The 18909-nt window shown below is 37.7% G+C and overlaps 1 protein-coding gene across 2 annotated transcripts; it reads right to left on the bottom strand.

Annotated features, from left to right (window-relative positions):
* Positions 1 to 18704, bottom strand: LOC311074041 (constitutive coactivator of PPAR-gamma-like protein 1 homolog). 2 transcript variants are annotated; one of them, XM_084100285.1, is made up of 17 exons: positions 17907 to 18704; positions 16298 to 16544; positions 14631 to 14713; positions 13335 to 13463; positions 12803 to 12893; positions 11411 to 11475; positions 11078 to 11322; positions 10515 to 10599; positions 10176 to 10397; positions 9917 to 10088; positions 7941 to 8190; positions 7653 to 7767; positions 6255 to 6464; positions 4954 to 5146; positions 3585 to 3723; positions 2581 to 2677; positions 1 to 1899 (listed from the first exon to the last, which is right to left on the bottom strand). In XM_084100285.1, exons 1-17 carry the CDS (start codon positions 18378 to 18380, stop codon positions 1594 to 1596), a joined length of 3123 nt encoding a protein of 1040 aa, XP_083956411.1. In that variant the 5' UTR covers positions 18381 to 18704; the 3' UTR covers positions 1 to 1593. The 2 variants fall into 2 exon arrangements, with proteins under 2 accessions (XP_083956411.1, XP_083956410.1); XM_084100284.1 differs by having other exon boundaries at positions 3585 to 3726; positions 17907 to 18703.
* Positions 18705 to 18909: the final 205 nt, after the last annotated feature.

Below are 18909 nucleotides of genomic sequence, written 5' to 3'. Positions count from 1 at the left end.
TTATTCTAAAAGAATAAAGACTTTTATTAAGCATTGTAAGTTGCATTCAATTTCCTTCAAATACATCACACCACAATCCATCAACAATCACTCAAACCCAACAGTAGTTCATTCTTTTACAACCCATGAGTTAGGGAGAAACTCCGATCAACTTACATCAAGATAACCTACTTAGACTTGCGACAGGGGACTGAGGGGAATACACCATATTTCTGATCACTAATGCGCAATGAAAAGCATCAGGAGGATTAGATGGAGAAGTAATGATTCTCGTTTAGAAGTTCTGAAAACACTAAAGTAAACATCAAAATGATTACAAGTGTACTTGCTTAGGCTAAACTCTCAAATGGGAGGGTCGAATGTTTCGCATAACTTGTTCTGAGCTAAGAAAAGGGGGAAGAATTTTAGATCAAAGCCATTTTTTTTCCCAAAGATTGGTATGCTAGTATGAATGCGGAAAACAGCAACAGAGAACAATAATGTATACAGTGATGAGTACACCAGGATTAACAATATTTAAAGTGGCTAGATAATGTTGGAGTAAATACAACAGAGGTCAATAAATCACAAAAATAATAAACTTAATGTTAGCGCAAATCAGTTACTGACTAACAGTTAACACCTTTTATAGGACTATTACTGATTATCAGCCTTTTAAAATTTTGCAGATGGGCACGGTATTTGTAATGAAGGAAGAAATAGGACAACATGCATTAGAACTACACACCTTTTTTTCTTTTTCTTTTTTATCGTGAGCCATGCAGAAAGTTTAGCTGAGACTGAGTTGTACTAATGTGCTACGTTTGATTCAAGAAACCACGTTGATCGTTGATCGCTGATGCATGGCATTTTCTGACACGGAAAGAGACATTGGTGTTTTTTCCAAGAGCTCATTTGCAACTCGTGAGATTTTTCTAACCATTTCTTGACATATTACCTATAACCGCTAATGTATGACATATTGAAATCATCAGAACTTAAGATGCAGTAGTAATACTAGTTACTCAATGCCAAAACAACCGCACATTTGAAACAGGAGTTAACTCTCAGTGATGACACGGGAGAAACGCGTTCTTGGTTTTCTCTTTCAAATCGTGAGTTTTAGGTTCTCAAACAATAAAAAAAGCATTTACTGTGACAATACGAACTCAATTACAATGGCAAATATATATATATATATATATATATATATATATATGGTACTTGAATCTCAACTTACTAAAAACTAAAAGACTGGCAAATGAAAATCAGTATTTCGGTATCTGCATTTCATCGAGAAAGTAAAATAATTTCATGTAACCAGTTTTAGAACGTGTTATATCATTGACGAGGGAGAACGCCGTCTTTCATCGTTAAACTGGTAAGATTCTCTATTTATTGACTTGTATATCTATGCTTTCCCGAGAGGTATCCTCATTATTACTTGTGGCTTTAACTCGCTGACATGAAGAGGGATTTCAAAAATTTCAAAAAGTCCTCATTTATCGCTTTCGGAGAGGAAAAAATGTACACCGACTGTAGGTCTTCCATCCTTCCAGATATTCCTTAACACTTAACCTTCCATCAACCTTCACCCTCTCTATAAAAATAGGTTTACTCTTCTGCTTGTAAGACAGCGGCGCCCAGGACTTCATCTCTGCAGCCCTCGCCGTCTTCATTTAGTGCATTTAAATGAGGATTAGTATTGCACATTTTAGATTCATTGCTAAAGGCACTTTCAGGTTGGTTTGGAGCCCTGCTTTCCCCTTCATTCCTACTGAGCTGGTCTGCCTCTTCACCCTCCACCAAGCCGTTCTCCGCTGCATCTTCTGAGGACAGATGTGGCGTTTTGGTCGCCAACTTGGGCTTCTTTCTGTCTTTTATCTCTTCATTGTTTGAGGCAGCATATGCAGGCTTGCTCTGTTAAAAATTAATTTTGCACCATGTCCATTAATCCAATCAGCGTAAAAATTAAGAATAAAAATGACGCCATCACTGATTTCTGAAGAATAACCACACACTACATTTAAATGATTGAATGATATGTCCCAGGACATGTGACCCCTGGAATTGATACACTACCATTTAGAATTTTGAGGTTGATTGGAAGGTTTTTCTTTTATGTTTTTGAAAGAATCATCTTATGTTCACCGAGGCTGAATTAATTTGATCAAAAATAAAGTAATATTGTGAAATATTACAATTTAAAATATCTTTTTTCTACTTTAATACATTTTAGAATATAATTCCTGTGATGTCAAAGCTGAATTTTCAGCATCATTACTCCAGTCTTCAGTGTCACATGAATGATGAGAAATCATTCTAATATGCAGATTTGGTTCTCAAGAAACATTTTATTATTCTTATGAATTATAATTATTCGTGATGCATTTTTTCCTCAGCATTATTTGATGAGTAGAAAGTTCAAAAGAACAGTATTTATTTGAAATAGAAAACTTTTGCAACATTAAAAATGTCTTTGTCACTATCAATTTAATGCATCCTTGCTGAATAAAATAATTTCTTTAAAAACATTTTTTACTGATCCTACACTTTTGAACGGCAGTGTATATACTCAAACAATAAGAATATAACATTCACCTGGTATGATCCCTGACTCTTGAACCCTCTACTGTAGTATTTGGTTCCTCGACCAAAGGTCCTTATTACAGGAGTAGAAATCACACCTCTTGGATGACTGTTCAAAGAAAGGCAATAACATTTAAAGAAAAATTATACAGGGCTTGACATTAACTTTTTTTGCCCACTGGCCACTGTGGCTAGTGGTTTTCCAAAGTTACTAGTCACTCAGAATTTTCACTGACCACAATTTTGACATCAATACCATGGGGAGAAACTCCCATATAGATAGTTTTAATATTATCTCATAATTTGGCAGCATGTATATTAGGCTGCTGTCACTTTAAGACCTGACGCACGGACCCATTATACTGATACACATGCGTTTTCTTCCTCAACATAACTGACCATGTTTACATGAATACTTGTGTGTATTTGACTGTTTAAGTGCTGAAAGCGGCTTAATGTGCGTGCACTTTTGTTGTGAGCACAAAATCTGTGGGAATCAGTAAAATTATGCACGAGGGGAGTAACTTGTGTGTAAACTCGCTGTCGAAGAGATGAGAGAGTGAGAAAGCGCGGCTGGTATCATGTATTCTGTGGAAAATGAGTATGGGATATTTCGGTATCAATATATATAGAAAAATATATATTTGACAACACTACATTGAACTTGGTTTATTATTTCAGATGTCTTTTTAAAAAGACTTCAATTGAAAAATAAATATTATATATCAAATTCAACCCGCCAAAGTGGCAAGTAGGAGTGACTGTTACACGCCACTCCTGAAATCCATCAGCATTTGGCGGGTGTTAATGTCAGGCCCTGTATACAATATTTAAACGCAGATATTTCTGCAACAGAGACAAATACAAACAGCGAGTAAGCAAGTCAATTAAAAATAAACTGTACTGCCCAGAAAAGTAAATATAAATGTATTTTTGGAATAAGACATTAATAAAACATTAAATTTATTTATAAACTAGCATTATTAAAGAAAAATGAATGGATATTTCATGCTTACCCTCTGGTTGGTCCACCAACTGACACTACCTGTATGGGAAACGCGGCTCTTCCTCTTCCACGACGACTACCGGCCCACTGACCCACCACTGTGCCAGCAATCTCAAGCTTACCACCCTGTGAAGGGATAGCTTGAAGGCCTACTTGAGAGGAATGAAATGAACAACGTAACTTTAATAACTCTGAAGAAGCTGCATCTTTAAAGCTGCAGTTTGTAACTTTTTTTGTGTTCAAAATGTAAAAAAAATTATATAATGAGCAAGTACATCATGAATTCATTTTCCAAACCGCGTTTTTATCTTATCCTGAATAACTACGGTACACCTATAATAAGTTTTTATGTTCGGACTATTTTAGACTGGTTCGGGTTGTACCACTGCGGAGTGGCCCAGTAACTGCGTGACTCGTCATAGATGTAAACACAGAGAAGTAGCTCCGGCTACAATGTTCTTCCGCAAGACGCATGCAGTTCTGTTTATTAACCGCTAGAGCGCAAAATGTTACAGACTACAGCTTTAAATGATTAAATCAAACTGGTTTAGCTTTTTCAGCTAATTGTGTTTATGACAGCGATGCACAGTACTTGACCAAGTTCACAAAACCACTCTTTTCAGACTATTAATGGTAAGAGTGAAATGGTCTCTTCTTCACTCCAATTGACACGTTTTTCATCTGCATTTGACATTTTTCCCATTAAACACTGAAACTACTTTTTATACAATGCGATGCGTTTCTGTAACTGTCCAAAGCATGTGATCATTGAAAAAAATCATTATTTTATAGTATTATATGCAGTGAGAAAGGCTATGTCAATTGGCATTGCATTATAAATATACCTTATCCTTTTGAAAATATCAGAGATGGCTTGAAGTACACAGATAAACCATCATACGTAAATTCTCATCGTTTAATCAGGCAAAATGTCTCTATCTGCGTTTTATTCAGCTACAGCTATTGCTGGATGTCTTTGTCCATATTAGGGATTTCCTGAAACTCATTACTCATGAGTCTCACTTGTGGGCTTTCTTTCCGAGGGCGAGTATGAAAACAAATTACATATCAGATTTTAGCGCTCCATAATGCTCATATCGTCCTATTTTTGGTCAAAATAGAAAAAAAATTCCTGCTCTCTAAAGAACAAGGGTTAAAACGATGATAAACCAGAGTTAAGCGCAGTGTGAAAAGCCCTTCATTGATTCATTCCTCACTTTTACTACCTAGTAATGAACATGACTTGCATGGTATTAGCATGCTACTTTTAAAAGAACATTATTGTGTTCAAACATTTCACATCTAAGCTACTAAAACAATTACTAATGAAAAGGTGTTTGTGAATGTGTACTACCAACCAGTCTAGCAATCATTCTTACCAGGCATGCCCCTGCCTCGAGCCTGCAGTGGGGGCAGAGGAGGTGGTGGAGGGTAGAAGCTGTTGTTGTGGTGGTAGAAAGGCATTGCGTGTGGAGGTGGAGGGGGGAATGCGATGGGCTGGTGTGGCCGAGAGAAGTTCAGACCCTCCAGGATACTCTGACGCATTTTCTCTACCTTGGCAACTAGCTCTGTCTGGAGACAACAAGAGGACACATGTACATTTTAGATCGGCTATAACTCTGGATTGCAATCGCAGACTTACAATTTCGTCCTTACATTATAGAAAAAACTTTTTTTTAGCTTTTATCTTTTTTTTAAAAGATTACTTAAACCTTACATCAGTTTACACCTTCAATTCTGTGGATTAAAGATGAACAATTAAGTCAATATTACAGTATATTTTGTGCAAACAATGAATTACAGTGAGCTACAGAACAATAAATTCAAGTGCACTACTACTTGACTGCAAGCTCAAAAACATCTTTGTTAAACATTTAAAAGTAGAGAAAGGTATATTTGTAATATAATTTATATATTATTATAGGTTTTTGTTTGGGTTCAGTGTTTGCAAATATAGAATATGTGAGCACCTCTGGTTGATGACTTAATATTTTAATGCATTTTATATATACACTATCATTCAAAAGTTTGGGGTCAGTAAGATTTTTAAAACGATTTTGTAAGAAATCTCTTATGCTCAGGACGGCTGCATTTATTTAATATAAATACAGTTAACTGTAATATTGTGAAATCTGTGAATATTGTGATCTATTGTGAAAATTTTAAATAATTGATCATTTCAATATACTTTAAAGTGTGATTCAGGATTATTTTATGAATAGAAAGTTCATTTGAAATAGATCAATTTAATGTGCCCTTGCTGAATAAAAGTAAAATCTTACTGACCTCAAATGTTTGAACAATAATAATAATAATAAAATAAAAAAAACACTTTGGCTTTTTTCCCCCCTAAACTAAACTACAAACACACCCCAAATTATTGACATGGAATTACAAAATGCTAGTTTAATTTCTTCAGTCACCCAAGATTGTTTATTTGCAGCCTCAGGTGTCAATTTAGTATCAAAAAGTTTTGTTGGTTCTGGTTTTGTATTGAAAAATTAGTTTCAAGAAAAATTAGTTCCATAGCACACAGTTCTATCATCAATCTTTTCTGCTGTAATACTTCAATCTAGCGTGTCAGTTTGAGGTCAGTTAAGTCGTTCTGTCTGTAAATCATGTGACTTTGAAACTTTTATGCATGTAAAAAAAAAAAACAGTGTTGCCATGGCAATTATACCTGACCGTCGCAGAGGTCAATGAGAGGGGCCTTGTCTCTGTTGGCCCGGATGAGTTTACTCTGTAGCAGCTTGCCGTCAAAGTACATCCATGGACAGCAGTGTTCCCAGGGAATGGGCTGCCCGCACACGTCATTGGCAAACAGCGCCATATCTACTCCACTCATAAAAAGAGCAGCCACCTGAACGCCGCGTGGATCCAGGTTATCAATCTGGAGGCGACAGATGCAGTGACAGTTAAACAAAGCTCTTAAGGTTAAATAAGCAACATGCTAAACCACCCAGCAGATTACAACCCCCTCCTCCCTCAGCCAAAAGCACAAAGCAAGCATGAACAAATCATAGTCTATCCATACATGTAGACTAATGCACAAACCACACCAGCCAATCCATGAACAGCCAGCGAGAGCAACCAGGAAAGGCAGCAGCGAAGCAAAAAGCGCGTATAGATCGACAGAGCTGACAGACATGGACAAACACAACACAGCACAGCAGGTGTGGATGGTTCACGTGTTTTTATGAGCTCACAGCAACAGAGCAGGGGAAAAAAGCAGTTCAGCCAGGCAAGTAAACCATCTACACAAAAAGACCACATTCCTAGCACTCAAGTTGCTCAAATGCCATGTCTTTTCCCACAAAACCGACTATCAGATGAAAACATGCTTTCACAAAAGCATCAAGGCCAATCAGCCTGGCAAGCGTTCTTACAAAATAAGAAGTGTCCAGAAAAATACTTAAAACCTCACTTTTTGAAACGCAACTGGCTATTTGCTTGAAATACATCAACATGTAAACATATCAGATTATTAATTAAACTGGATAAACCAGAGCCGGTTCAAACCAAATCTAAATGTGAAACACGTACACAAGCTTTAAAACAAATGTATTAATTTATCCATGAACTCCTTCACAGAGTATTTACTTATTTTAACACTTTAATAAAAACAATAAAACAATAAAAATGTGTTCAGGTATCCATACTTAAAAAAACAAATCCTAAAAAGTCATCGTCATAATGATAAAGTTTTGTGGGCAAAAAAATATTTTTGAATATTTTGTCCTTTCTTTTTTGGATGCCAAACAATTCATTCAAGTACACTTGTTTTTTTTTTTTTTAAGAAATTCAAATGTGTTCTCATACTCAGCACAAATAGCTTTGCATACAAACAATTATCTGCGGATATTTTAACTTTTGCTTCTCACGTTTGTATGACAAAAGTAATCCAAACTTTTCTTTTAGAGATAACATATTTGTCATTAGGCTCTGTGCGAATAATTTGCGCGCAATATTTTTCTTTCATGTCGTTCTGTTGCATATGCCTTGATGTGAACAGGCCTTTAATGTGGGTTTATGGGTATTCTCTGGACGCTCCTCGTGCAACATTCTCCACATAAATCACCTTCAGGTCCTGCAGCTGGTCAGGCTCATAAAGTTTAGGAGAAAGTGCTTGAGCTAGGAAAGCGTCAAGTTCGTTACGACGCAAAATTCTTACTCCTGGCCATTGTAACATAAACCTGAATTAAAACACAAAGGAGTGAAATATTACAAATAAACAAGAGCTGATACTGAAGGCCCTTACTGCAATGGTTTAAGCCATTTGTAATCTGTGGGAAAGCATTTAACTACCATGTTTTTTTTTTATGTCTTTCCAAGACTTTAGAAATAGAAACTGTGTTTAGATGCTTACCGTAGTACGCAACAGAGCACCATGAGTGGTGTGGGGACATTGGCAGGGTTCAGCATAGCTGGAGTGTCCGACCTCATGCAGGCCAAAAAAGCCCTCATCCTCCGGTTCTTGTCCTCCACTGCCTTGCCCAGCCAGAGTTTCTTCAGGTTTGGACAGGTCCACTCCCGAAAGGGAAGTGCTTCCACTAGTTCAGGGGTGTGTGGAGATTTGCCTTTGTAAGCAGCCCATTCTTTTATTATCACTGTTGGATCTACAATGTCACAAAACAAAAACACTGTTTAGTCTGCAGATGTGACTAAACATCAAGAACTAATTAGCTTAACATGATGTTTGACAACATATATAGCATGAAATCGAACATTTAACTTGGCAAAGACATTTAAAAATACAGACAAATTTAATATATATATATATATATATATATATATATATATATATATGTGACCACCCTGAATTTAGTTGGGTCACAGGGATATTGGATTGTTTGTATATATTTCTTTCTTTCTTTCATTACCTATGTCTATTTCAGTTTACTTGTATATATATAAGTTTTATTACTGTAGTGAGTTTACATTGGGCAGCTCAGCTGCATCTTCCGAATTCTGGTTGACAGTTGAGAGAGTGGAGTTGCCGTGACGATTGTGGTGCATCCTCAGACAACAAAGAGGACCTTTAAGCAACCACTAACTATTGTCTCTCTCTCATTTATTGTTAAGTTTTTAAACTGCTTACAGTCCTCCCGACTGCCAGGGACCTGTAACATATATTATATATATATATATATATATATATATATATATATATATATATATATATGTGAAAATAGCCAAATATTCTCTTATTGTGGGATCATGGGTAATGCAGTGTTTTTCACTACGAATTTAGCCATTTATTTTCCCCTAGTTCTATGGAGGCATACATTGTTAATCCCAGAGCTCTTAGTAGGTCTGCCTTGACAGGATTTTCTCTAATTGAATAAATGAATGGAATGTTTACTTTTGAATAATTGAGTGTTACTGTTCTATTTTCACATCTTGTATTCTATTTTCCACTGAGGGGAAAAAAGACGTCAGCATTAAAAGAGCTAATGTTGGTTCTTGAATGATGCTAATTATTGAAAGAAATACGACCAAGAATAACAAGCTAATGTCAACACTCAAGTGCACTACTCTGTGAGTAATTAGATCAGCTGTTACAGGCCTCTGGAGAGAGTTCAGGCAATAACAGTAGGGTTGGGAACTAACAATTTCAAGTACGCCTGAATACTGGAACGTTGGACCAACCGATCTGATCAAATACACAATTTTTCAATATTCAATTAACAATTCAGGAACATGTATCAGTATTGAACAACATCAGCAGAACTATAAACTGATTTAGATAAAAATTTGTGAAATTTAGAAATTTCTACATTATGACTTTATAAATTAATGCAAATTCATCCCAAGTTTGAGTATTTATTTTAGCTGAAAAGTCAATTTATTTATTTTTAACTTCAACATCCCAATAACTATATAAAATCTTTTAGTTTGGAATTCTAAATGTTTGCCTTTTTATAAACATCTATTAATGGAACTTCTGAATAATACCGTTAGGGAAGATGACAAAAGTTATGATAGATTTATTTTGAATTATTTCCAAAATGTTGGCTTTTTTGGAAAAATTGGTAAAGGTCTAGCTTATGAATATTAATTACATTAATTACTGTTTGTTCCAAAAAGGTTGGGTAATAATGTTAGCAATACAATATTAATATTCATGAACAAAGTTTTCTCCGTAACCTGTCATTTGTATTTGCCAAATTGCCAATAGCTTATAAAATTTTGATGGTACTTCAAAAACTTATAAAACTGGGGTTGTTACATAGATTTAGATTATTTTTTTTTTTTATATATATATATATACTCTGGAACCACAGACAATTTTTTCCTTATATCCTGACTGTTGCACATGAGATGTTTAGTTCTGTTACTCACAATCCGGGAGGCGATTTCTCCTCATGGCGAGTCTCTCTGCCTTCTTTTTGGCCTCGGCCAGGCTGAAGAGCACCCCGTAAACATATTGACGGATTGGCCGGTACAGCTGCACCGCAGAGGGCAGGTCTTTGTTAGCTTCATCCTCAATGGTGACAGATAACTTTAGCTCACCCTGCAAAAAACAACCATCAAACACCGTCAATCATAACAGTTTAATAAGGAATAGTTACAGCTGAGATGCTAGTAACTAAAGGTTGACCTTGGTAAGAACATGGTAGATGTACGGGTACATGAGGCCCTTTTTGTGTCTGTGCTCGGCGACTCGTAGCACCTCTGGTGCCACCATTGGTAAAGGGGGAGTAGTAATATCCATGTGATTTCTTGTTGGCATCGAGAGGAGGGATGGAATCTGGGCATTGACCCCTACGTGACCTCTGACCACCAGGCCTTGGTTTACAGGGGAGGTCACAGATGGATCAGACTGAAAGAGAAATCAAAGAATTCACTAAATGGATATAAAATTATTGCATCAAGATTATCTATTATTTTTAAACAAGGATATCATATTTTGACATATAAAGCTAAAAAGTAGACCTACTTTATTTTGGTCCCCATGGTCTCCTTCTGGGATATTGTCCATTTGGTTTCTCTGTTTGTCCCATCCCTTATGGTCACTTACATGGCTACATTTGAGAAGGAAAGGATGCAATGATATTAATTTCATCGGGTACCAATAAGCTGATATATATGCCTGCTAACAAATTAATGGCCAATATTAAAATTCGACACTATTTGTCCAAACAAATTTGTAAAAAAAAAAAAAATCTCACTAAACATTTCAATCAATAGTTTAAATACTACAAGTGAATTTAGGCATCACAACATTATAATGTATGGTACAAAAATTTGACATTAATTTTGTAATTTACTAAAGATAACATTTATCTTTTTTTAAAAATGGGGGGAAATTAACATACTTTTGTCCTTTTACTGGTAAAATATCCAATATCAACAGTGTATATAAATAAATAAAATTATATCAGCTGATACAGTTTCCGTAGCAGAAATAATAGTAGTAAGCATCAAAACAGTAACTCCCACAAAACTGTCTTTTGAAAAGACACATTTCCCACATACATTCCCTTGTTCTCAGTAACTCACTTGGCAGTGGAGCCTGTGTTTTCCTCGTTTTCTGAAGACGAGGATGTGGACGACATGGTGAAGAAGGCCGGGTCTGTGTGGTTGTGAGCAGGGTTAATGGGGGACAACCTCTCGTAGAGCGGCGTGTGCTCCTTCCCGTCACTAGGAATGTTGCTGTAGCTGTTCTGTTCTATGAGCCCTTTACCCGACAGGTCCGCCTCATGGACAGGCTCGGCCAACGGAGGGCCGGAATAGCCATGCTGGACCTAGGGGAATGAACGAAAACGTATTTGTCAGTGTGATGAGTGAGCGCGAGTCATTCAGGATGGGCCATAATGGTGAAATGGTACTCACCCCAGGTTTGCCTGGAATGTTAAGCATCTGCGGTGCTGCTGGCACTCCCATCTGATTTGGTCTGACTGCAGGCATACAAGTGTATTAAAAAAAAAAAATCTTTAGGGGAGTAGAGGGGGGGGGGAGTAGAGGAACTTGGAAAGAAAAACAGCCATACTGAGAAAAGACTAAAAATCCCTTACTGAGATTCTTGTTATACCGCACATCCACCCACCCTAGAAACTGACCTTGATGCATTCAAAATGTGTGTAGGCACAGAGATGTATTGAGGTTTATGAAATACAGCTCTTGCAGTCCTGCCCATACCATTCTATGCAAGCTAGTTTCCACCAGGGAAAAAAAAGGTAATTGCAACTTTTTTTTGACATTTTTAGTCAAGTTATAAACTCATAATTGCAAGTTTACATCTCGCAAATCGATATTTTACCTTAGAATTGTAGAGTTTAAAACTTGCAATTCAGACTTATTTCCCTCAGAATTCTGAGTTTATATCTTAAAATTCAGAATCCAAATTGTAAGATATAATCTGTAAGATATAAAAGGGTAACTGCGACTTTTTATCATACAATTATGACTTGAATTCCTAATTAACATCTTGCAATTGAAAGTTATAAACATATAATTGCGAGTTAACATCTCGCAAACTTTTTTCCCTTGGAATTTCACGTTTATATCTCTCAGTTCTAAACTATTTCTTAATTCTGAGCATTGCGAGAAACAAGTCTGAATAGTGAGATTAAACTCTATAATCTCTATTGATGGGGGGGGGGGGGGTCAGAAATGTGAGGTAAAAGCCACAATTACCTTTTTTTTTTATTCCATGGCAGAAAGAAGCTTCCATAACATTCTGACAGCATCAGAACATTAAAAATCATGCAAAAAGTTGACCTGTCTGAAATCGGAAAAGACTGTATTATAATTCTACAAGACAATCCCTCTAATTTGTCAAACATGCTCTAACTAATTGGAAGATGTCGAATCGAATTCTCCTCTCGTCTCATAACTATTCAATTGACACCGTTTCAATGGAGCTGTTGAAAGTTTTCAGGCAAGCAGAGGAGAGTTTCTCCAGACTAGCAGCTCTCTGTGCAAGAGTCCTTTCTAAGGAAGCCTATTTGTATGCACAGGGCACAGCAGCCATTCCAAGTGCACACAAGGTCCGAGGCAAGTGGGAAAATTTCTCACATTACTGTGAGGGCTGAGACCGAGAGAGGTGGTTAAGAAAGAGACAGAGCGTGCCTCTAAAACCTGGCCTCAAACACAGACAGGAAAACATAACACCAAGCAAGCATTAGTAGACATGTCCTGCTCCAAGAATTTAACAAGCACGAACCAACAGGAACAAATGACGTTCAGTGGAAGATGGAAAATCAAAAATATAGATAATCTTACCTAAATAGGGGGGGAAGTAAGGGGGCTTGCTGGCGTTGGCGTAATACTCCACTGCTTTTTTGAAACGGACAACTTTGTCATCGGTTCTGGACTAGAATGCAAAACCACAGAATTAACACATATGGTCCATAATTATTTGCATTAAAGGCATAACATTTAATCGTTTACTTTCCCCCATGTTGTTCTCATCCTGGTTAACTTTATTCTGAGGCACACAAACGATATTTTGAAAAAATAAATAATTTGTTGTTTTGGACCCCATTGACTTTCATTGCATGGACAAAAATAGCCAAACATTCTTCAAATATCTTCTTTTGTGTTCTGTCATGACAACAACATGAAGGTAGGGCTGCGTGATTTGGGGGAAAATATAACTGAATTTTCTGATAAAATTTTTATTTGTGATTTCAAATGTGTTTTTAAAGCTTGATTGTATAGTTGCCTTTATTCTAAACAATTGTGCAGCCCTACATCATTTTCATTTTTGAGTGAACAATCCTTTTAAAAGTGCTACAATGATGCCTTAGCTTACCTGAGAGTGCTTGAATATGTCTTTAGTGATTGTGTCCAGATCATGGACATCCTGTAGGTTGCGGACATAGTCTGCCACGGCTCTTATGACGACATCACATGGAGGAAGAACGAGTTGGTGCGCGCGGACCTGGGTCAGAGAAAACAACCCATCACACCCCCAGCAAAAGCTCCTTCTGCTTAAAATGTGATGGGCATCATAGGAGTACATATCTGACTGGGTACAATCCGATACGTGTACAAACACACAGATATTAGGTTAATCAAGCTTAATTGACAATGGAAATCATAAACTGCTAAAAATAAATAAAAGAAATGGCTATTTTTTTACAATAACCACCAAGTAATTACTAAATATAGATAGACCCAAACACAGACATACACAAACATAAGTCAAGAATGATAGCGACAAAAAGTGACTAAGCACGCGTGGATCTCCAAGTCAGGTGTTAAAATCGAGTAAAGCCCACTCTATTCTAGCTCACAGCGAATCAATAAAGCCATCTGTCAAGCAACAGTACCAAGTTGAAAAGAGAAGATAACAGAAGGTTACGCATGGAGCCATTCCTCCGCTTAACTCTTTCCTTTATAGTCGTGTAGTTGATTTGCTTGGGCGAGATTCAAAGACTGAGTATTTAAACCAAAAGAGTACACGTTGAGGACAATGCTGAAGTGATTTTGCATGGTCCTGATAAGTTATTTTCCAGACTTCATATCAATCTCGTTGTCAAGGAAACTGATCACAGTGGCTTGTAACTGAGGAAATCTAATGAGAACTGAAGTCTTATTTTTTGCAACATTTAGGCCTGGTTTCACAGGCAGGGCTTAGATTAAGCCAGGATTAGGTATAGTTCAATTAGGACATTTAAGTAGCTTTTATAAATGTGCATTGGGAAAAAAACATTACTGGTGTGCATCTAGAGACAAAACAATGGCACAGATATATTTTAAGATATGTCAGTGCAAGTTACTTTCAGTTAAAACAGCTAAAACATGCATTTTAGTCTGGGACTAGGCTTGAGCCTTGTCTGTGAAACCAGGGTCAATATAGAAAAACCTGAAGTATTTAAATTGTTATACACAACACATTTACTTCTATTACATAACGTATTTGTGAGTAAAACAGGATATTCAACGAGCATACCAGAATGGAGCCAGACTGAATGCATGTTTGCTAAAAATGTTAGCTATTTGGCCCTTAAGTGCTAAGTATTTATGAACACAGCTAAATGATAAGTGAATATATGCAGACCAAGACAAAATCAATAAAATCAATAAAATAAAAAAGTGGCTTTACCTTTAAGGATGCTAAAGGGTGCTCAGGACCAAGTAAACTCCAGTGAAAGGCAGCCAAGTCTTCATCAGGCAGTATGTGATTACCTTCAAAAACAGCATCAAGTTTTATATGATCATGTATCGCAGAAGTACTAACTTTTTACACTTTTTTTTTTTATTGCAGCTGTAAAACATTTTTCAGCCATGAAATTGAATGATTTGTGACAATATTGATAACATTTGAGCAATTATTTCTACATGTTTTTTTTCTTTGGAAAATGGAAATCTCAAAAAAACAGCATTTATTTGAAATGGTAATCTTTTGCAATTATGTATTTACTGTCACTTTTGATCAATTTAATGCACCGTTGCTGAATAAAACTTTTTTTTTTTTTTTAAGTGCCCCTATTATGCCATTTTAAAGATCCCTAATTTTCTTTTGGAGCTCTCCTACAATAGGTTTACATGCATTCAAGGTAAAAAAAAAAAATAAAAAAAAAAACACTTTAATCTTCTCATTATATACATTACCTAATTTCTCAGAGTCTGAAAACAGTTCATTTGAAGATTCGGTCTCTTTAAACCCCTCCTCTCCAAGAGCTTACTCTTCTCTGATTGGTCTATTGTTGTTGGTCTACCACTTACAGCATGTGTATGGGAAACAAAACGCCTATAGAACTTATTCAGAGCAGCGCCATGGCAGGTTTGAAAGTGAGGGATAGACTTACCGTGTTTTCAATGGTATCCACTGTAAAAAAAAAAAAAAAAAGGTGTATAAAGCTCCCAGATCACTTATAATTTTCCACACCTCGTATTGTCGGGAGTTTTTTTGTCAACTGAAACATATTTTTGCAGTGTTTCATCAGTAGAACAAACCAGTGACTCATTAAAGAGTAGTACAACCCACTGAAGAAATGCATGTCTATTCCTCTCAGCCTCGCTATTATTCCAGTTTCAAATCAAAGATGGCGCTGCTGTGAATAAGGTCTCTTACCATATCTTAATTTCAGCTCTGGATCTTCCCTGTTTGCACAGTGACACGGTCTGTAACTATGGCCTTTTTTTTCATATCAATTCGAGTGAGAGTCCTCATCCTTTTTAATCGCATGCAAAGTGGATTTGTATAGCTGAAAACAGCCTCTTCTCGACAACAAGAACCAAACTCTTCCAGGCCTCGGCTACAACTACAGTGTTTGAAGTCGGGTCAAAGTAGAGTTTGTTCGAGGCCAGCCAATGAAGACTATCATTAGCCATAAACTGGCATTGTGCATATTTGTTATATTGTTACATAAGTATGTATGTAACAGGAAGTGAGGCCGGAATTGCTGACGGTTCATGTCGGCAGTTCAGAATCGATTCTTTCTTTTAGGAAGCAATAACTTTATTTGTGCAATTTGATCTTTAAGACTTTGCAGACCTTTTACATCCAGCAAACAGCTACTTTACACAATGCATGAAAGGTTATACTCAAAAAAAGCATAATGGGGTACTTAAAAAAAGAAACTACAGACCCCAAACTTTGTACAAAGGTAATGCAGGACTTGATGATTAGATTAGATGGAATAAATATTATAAAGACAAACCATTTTGTCTTTGGAAAAACATTCACAATAAGACTAAGAACATGCATTAGGGTTAATGTAGGCGTCATGTTGTAGTGAAACTTGCTTGGCAATCCTACAAACCTACCTAAAAGTGAAGCGAAAATGACAAAACGATTTGGATTGAGATTAAGTTGCTTGGCAACTTCGTGCATCAGGTATTGGCTGGTGGTGAGGCTTTTGCCGTTGCGGCTGAGTTTGAGAGCATGGGCACTGAAATAGTACGGGATGTTGCACAGGGCGTAATCAGAATCATAGGCAACCAGGCCATGGAACCCATTTTCTCTAAATAAGGCAATCACTTCCTGGTGATGATCCTCGATGGTCTGGACAACCTGAGTGAAGAAGCAAATTACAGAAAGGCTCATTAGAAGAAGGAAAACAAATTGACTATACTGCAGGGTTTCACAGATTTCCATGAAAGGATGTGTGGCATGTTTAGTCTAGGAAATGTTACTTCTAATTGCATCACATAATGGCTTCTCTGTCAAATGCTTTAATCGATTAGCACTATTTGAAAGAATCAATGATGAGATGATTCTGGGCTGTGATGTGAATTTTAAAACTATACATTGAGCAACAGGATGTTCTGTGGCCTTGACAGGAAAACAAGGCATGACTCGTGAACAAATACATTTTTAAATCCATCATATTGCACACATCCTGGCCCACATTTCCGTTTCAGAACTGATCTAATGTTTATGAGTACAGGATCCCAGTAAAAATCCCAGTAGTATAATTATCCATGCTAACAATCCATATTACATACATTTAAAAACTTAGTACCCTAAAAATAACTAAATGCAAACAAAAGTGTTTATGGGCAAGAATCTAGTAAGTCATGTCTCTCTTCTCAGAACAGGGCCCATAAACTTAGTCACAGCCTGTACTGCTGCTAAATCTCAGCAGAAGTGACGCAAGAGAGCGTGCAGCCAATCACAGAGCAGTGCTTACTATTTCTGTGTCACGAAAGTGTGACGCAACAACCAATCACAGAAAAGAAGAGGTGGCGCTTCCTTTTGCCAGCACGACCTACTACTAACATCGCTTCATTTCTGCATTCATACATAAATGCATGTTTTTCTTCTATTCTGAGGTTTCACTCAATGCCTGTGGAAATGAGATCTGATCAGATACCACCAGTCCTGCAGATTTGTGTCCAAGACCCTGCACACCAAACCCATATTTATGTTCCAACAAGTTGGATGCTTGCTGAAACCCAGCCTTAACTGATTAGCTGGCTTGTAGGTTGGTTTTAAATAAGTTTTGGGCAGTTTTCAGCTCTTCAAGCAGGATGAAAAATTAAACCAGCAGAAAATCTTGGTTCTAATATGTTTGTGCATATGAATTAATGCAACATGTAAACCAAGGTAGGGCTTTATTCATATTTGAAGAACACTGTTTCACTGTCAGTCTAGTTTGATTACCTCCCCTTGGTCTACTGACTGGTTTTGGAAACTTTTCAGCTTAACCTAACTCTGAGACCAGCTTAAATCAGCTAAGACAAGCAAACAATATTTTACTGTTTTTGTTAAACTGGATACACGACAACACGATATAAGTCAAGGCCACCTGCTAGCTGCAGACCCACTGTCATGTAAGACGAGCACTTGCTTGATCACTTGATCTGGGTCTGGTTCTGCTAAGCTAATGGCAGCATAATGTCAAAAACACCCCGAGCATCTGCCGCTACTCACCCCGATGTGGAACCTGAGGAGCGCCAGGCGGATGCAGTGGGCCATGCACACCGGGGGCAGGAACCAGACCTTGGGCGGTGGGGTTCCCTTGTTCTGGATATGACTGACGATCTGCTGGGCGGTCTGCCTCTCGTTCACCTGTCGCTTGACCCACTCGTGGAGACGGCCTTTCTCCAGGGCGCCATTGAAGCACACTAGCAGCTCGATGTTGCCGTTGAAACAGGCTTTGGCGAGGGCTGCGAGGTACCCAAGCATGTGGTTCCACTGGCCTCCGCTCACCCAGTCGGTGTAGAAGCCGCCGTAGAGCCGGTGCAGGCAGTTCTCGGCGTCAACCAGCAGCCGGAGCGGAGTTTGAGGGGGTCTCTGCCGGCCGCCGCCGACCAGACTACCCCGGGCGAGCTTCTGGAGCTCCACTGGCACCACGGCATTGGGGCAATGCTTCTCAATGTATTCCTGGAAACCCTGCACACCCATGACTGTAGTTTTATAATATGATATCTACTGTTATTTCGGGTTAAGTAAGAACGTAAAATTATCTGGAGGAAATGGAGACAGAGCGAGAGAGAGTTGCAAGCAAGCAGCCTCTCCCGAATGCTGAAAACCGGATTGAAGAATATTGCGGCGGATTGTGATAGTTGATCAATCGAAAATCAATCAAATCGGAGATGCATCTGTAGTTTTTGGTGAGTTGTTTTTTGGTTCATGGCTGCTTGCCGCCATGTGCACCCTTATGGAGCCATGTCTGCGGTCTGGATGTATCTGGTGAGTAGGAAAGACAGGAGAGGAGCGACGCAGGGCACGTACAGTCAGTCACACCGGAGGAGGAGTCTGGAGTTCAGTGGGCGCGGTTCTCGTGGAGGAGAACTGTTGCATGTTATGATACTCTTGCTAATATAAAACGTCTCATAATGGCTAGCCGTAGCCGATTACAAATATATTCTTTTTTAAAGTTCAACATGTTAGCAATAACTATTTCTACTATGTAAATAGTAGGAACAAATAA

Source organism: Abramis brama (assembly GCF_963993115.1).
Source record: "Abramis brama genome assembly, chromosome: 23".
NCBI classification, from domain to species: Eukaryota; Metazoa; Chordata; class Actinopteri; order Cypriniformes; family Leuciscidae; genus Abramis; species Abramis brama.
The sequence above is the reverse complement of the archived record's forward strand: the minus strand, read 5'-3'. Positions and strand labels throughout refer to the sequence as shown.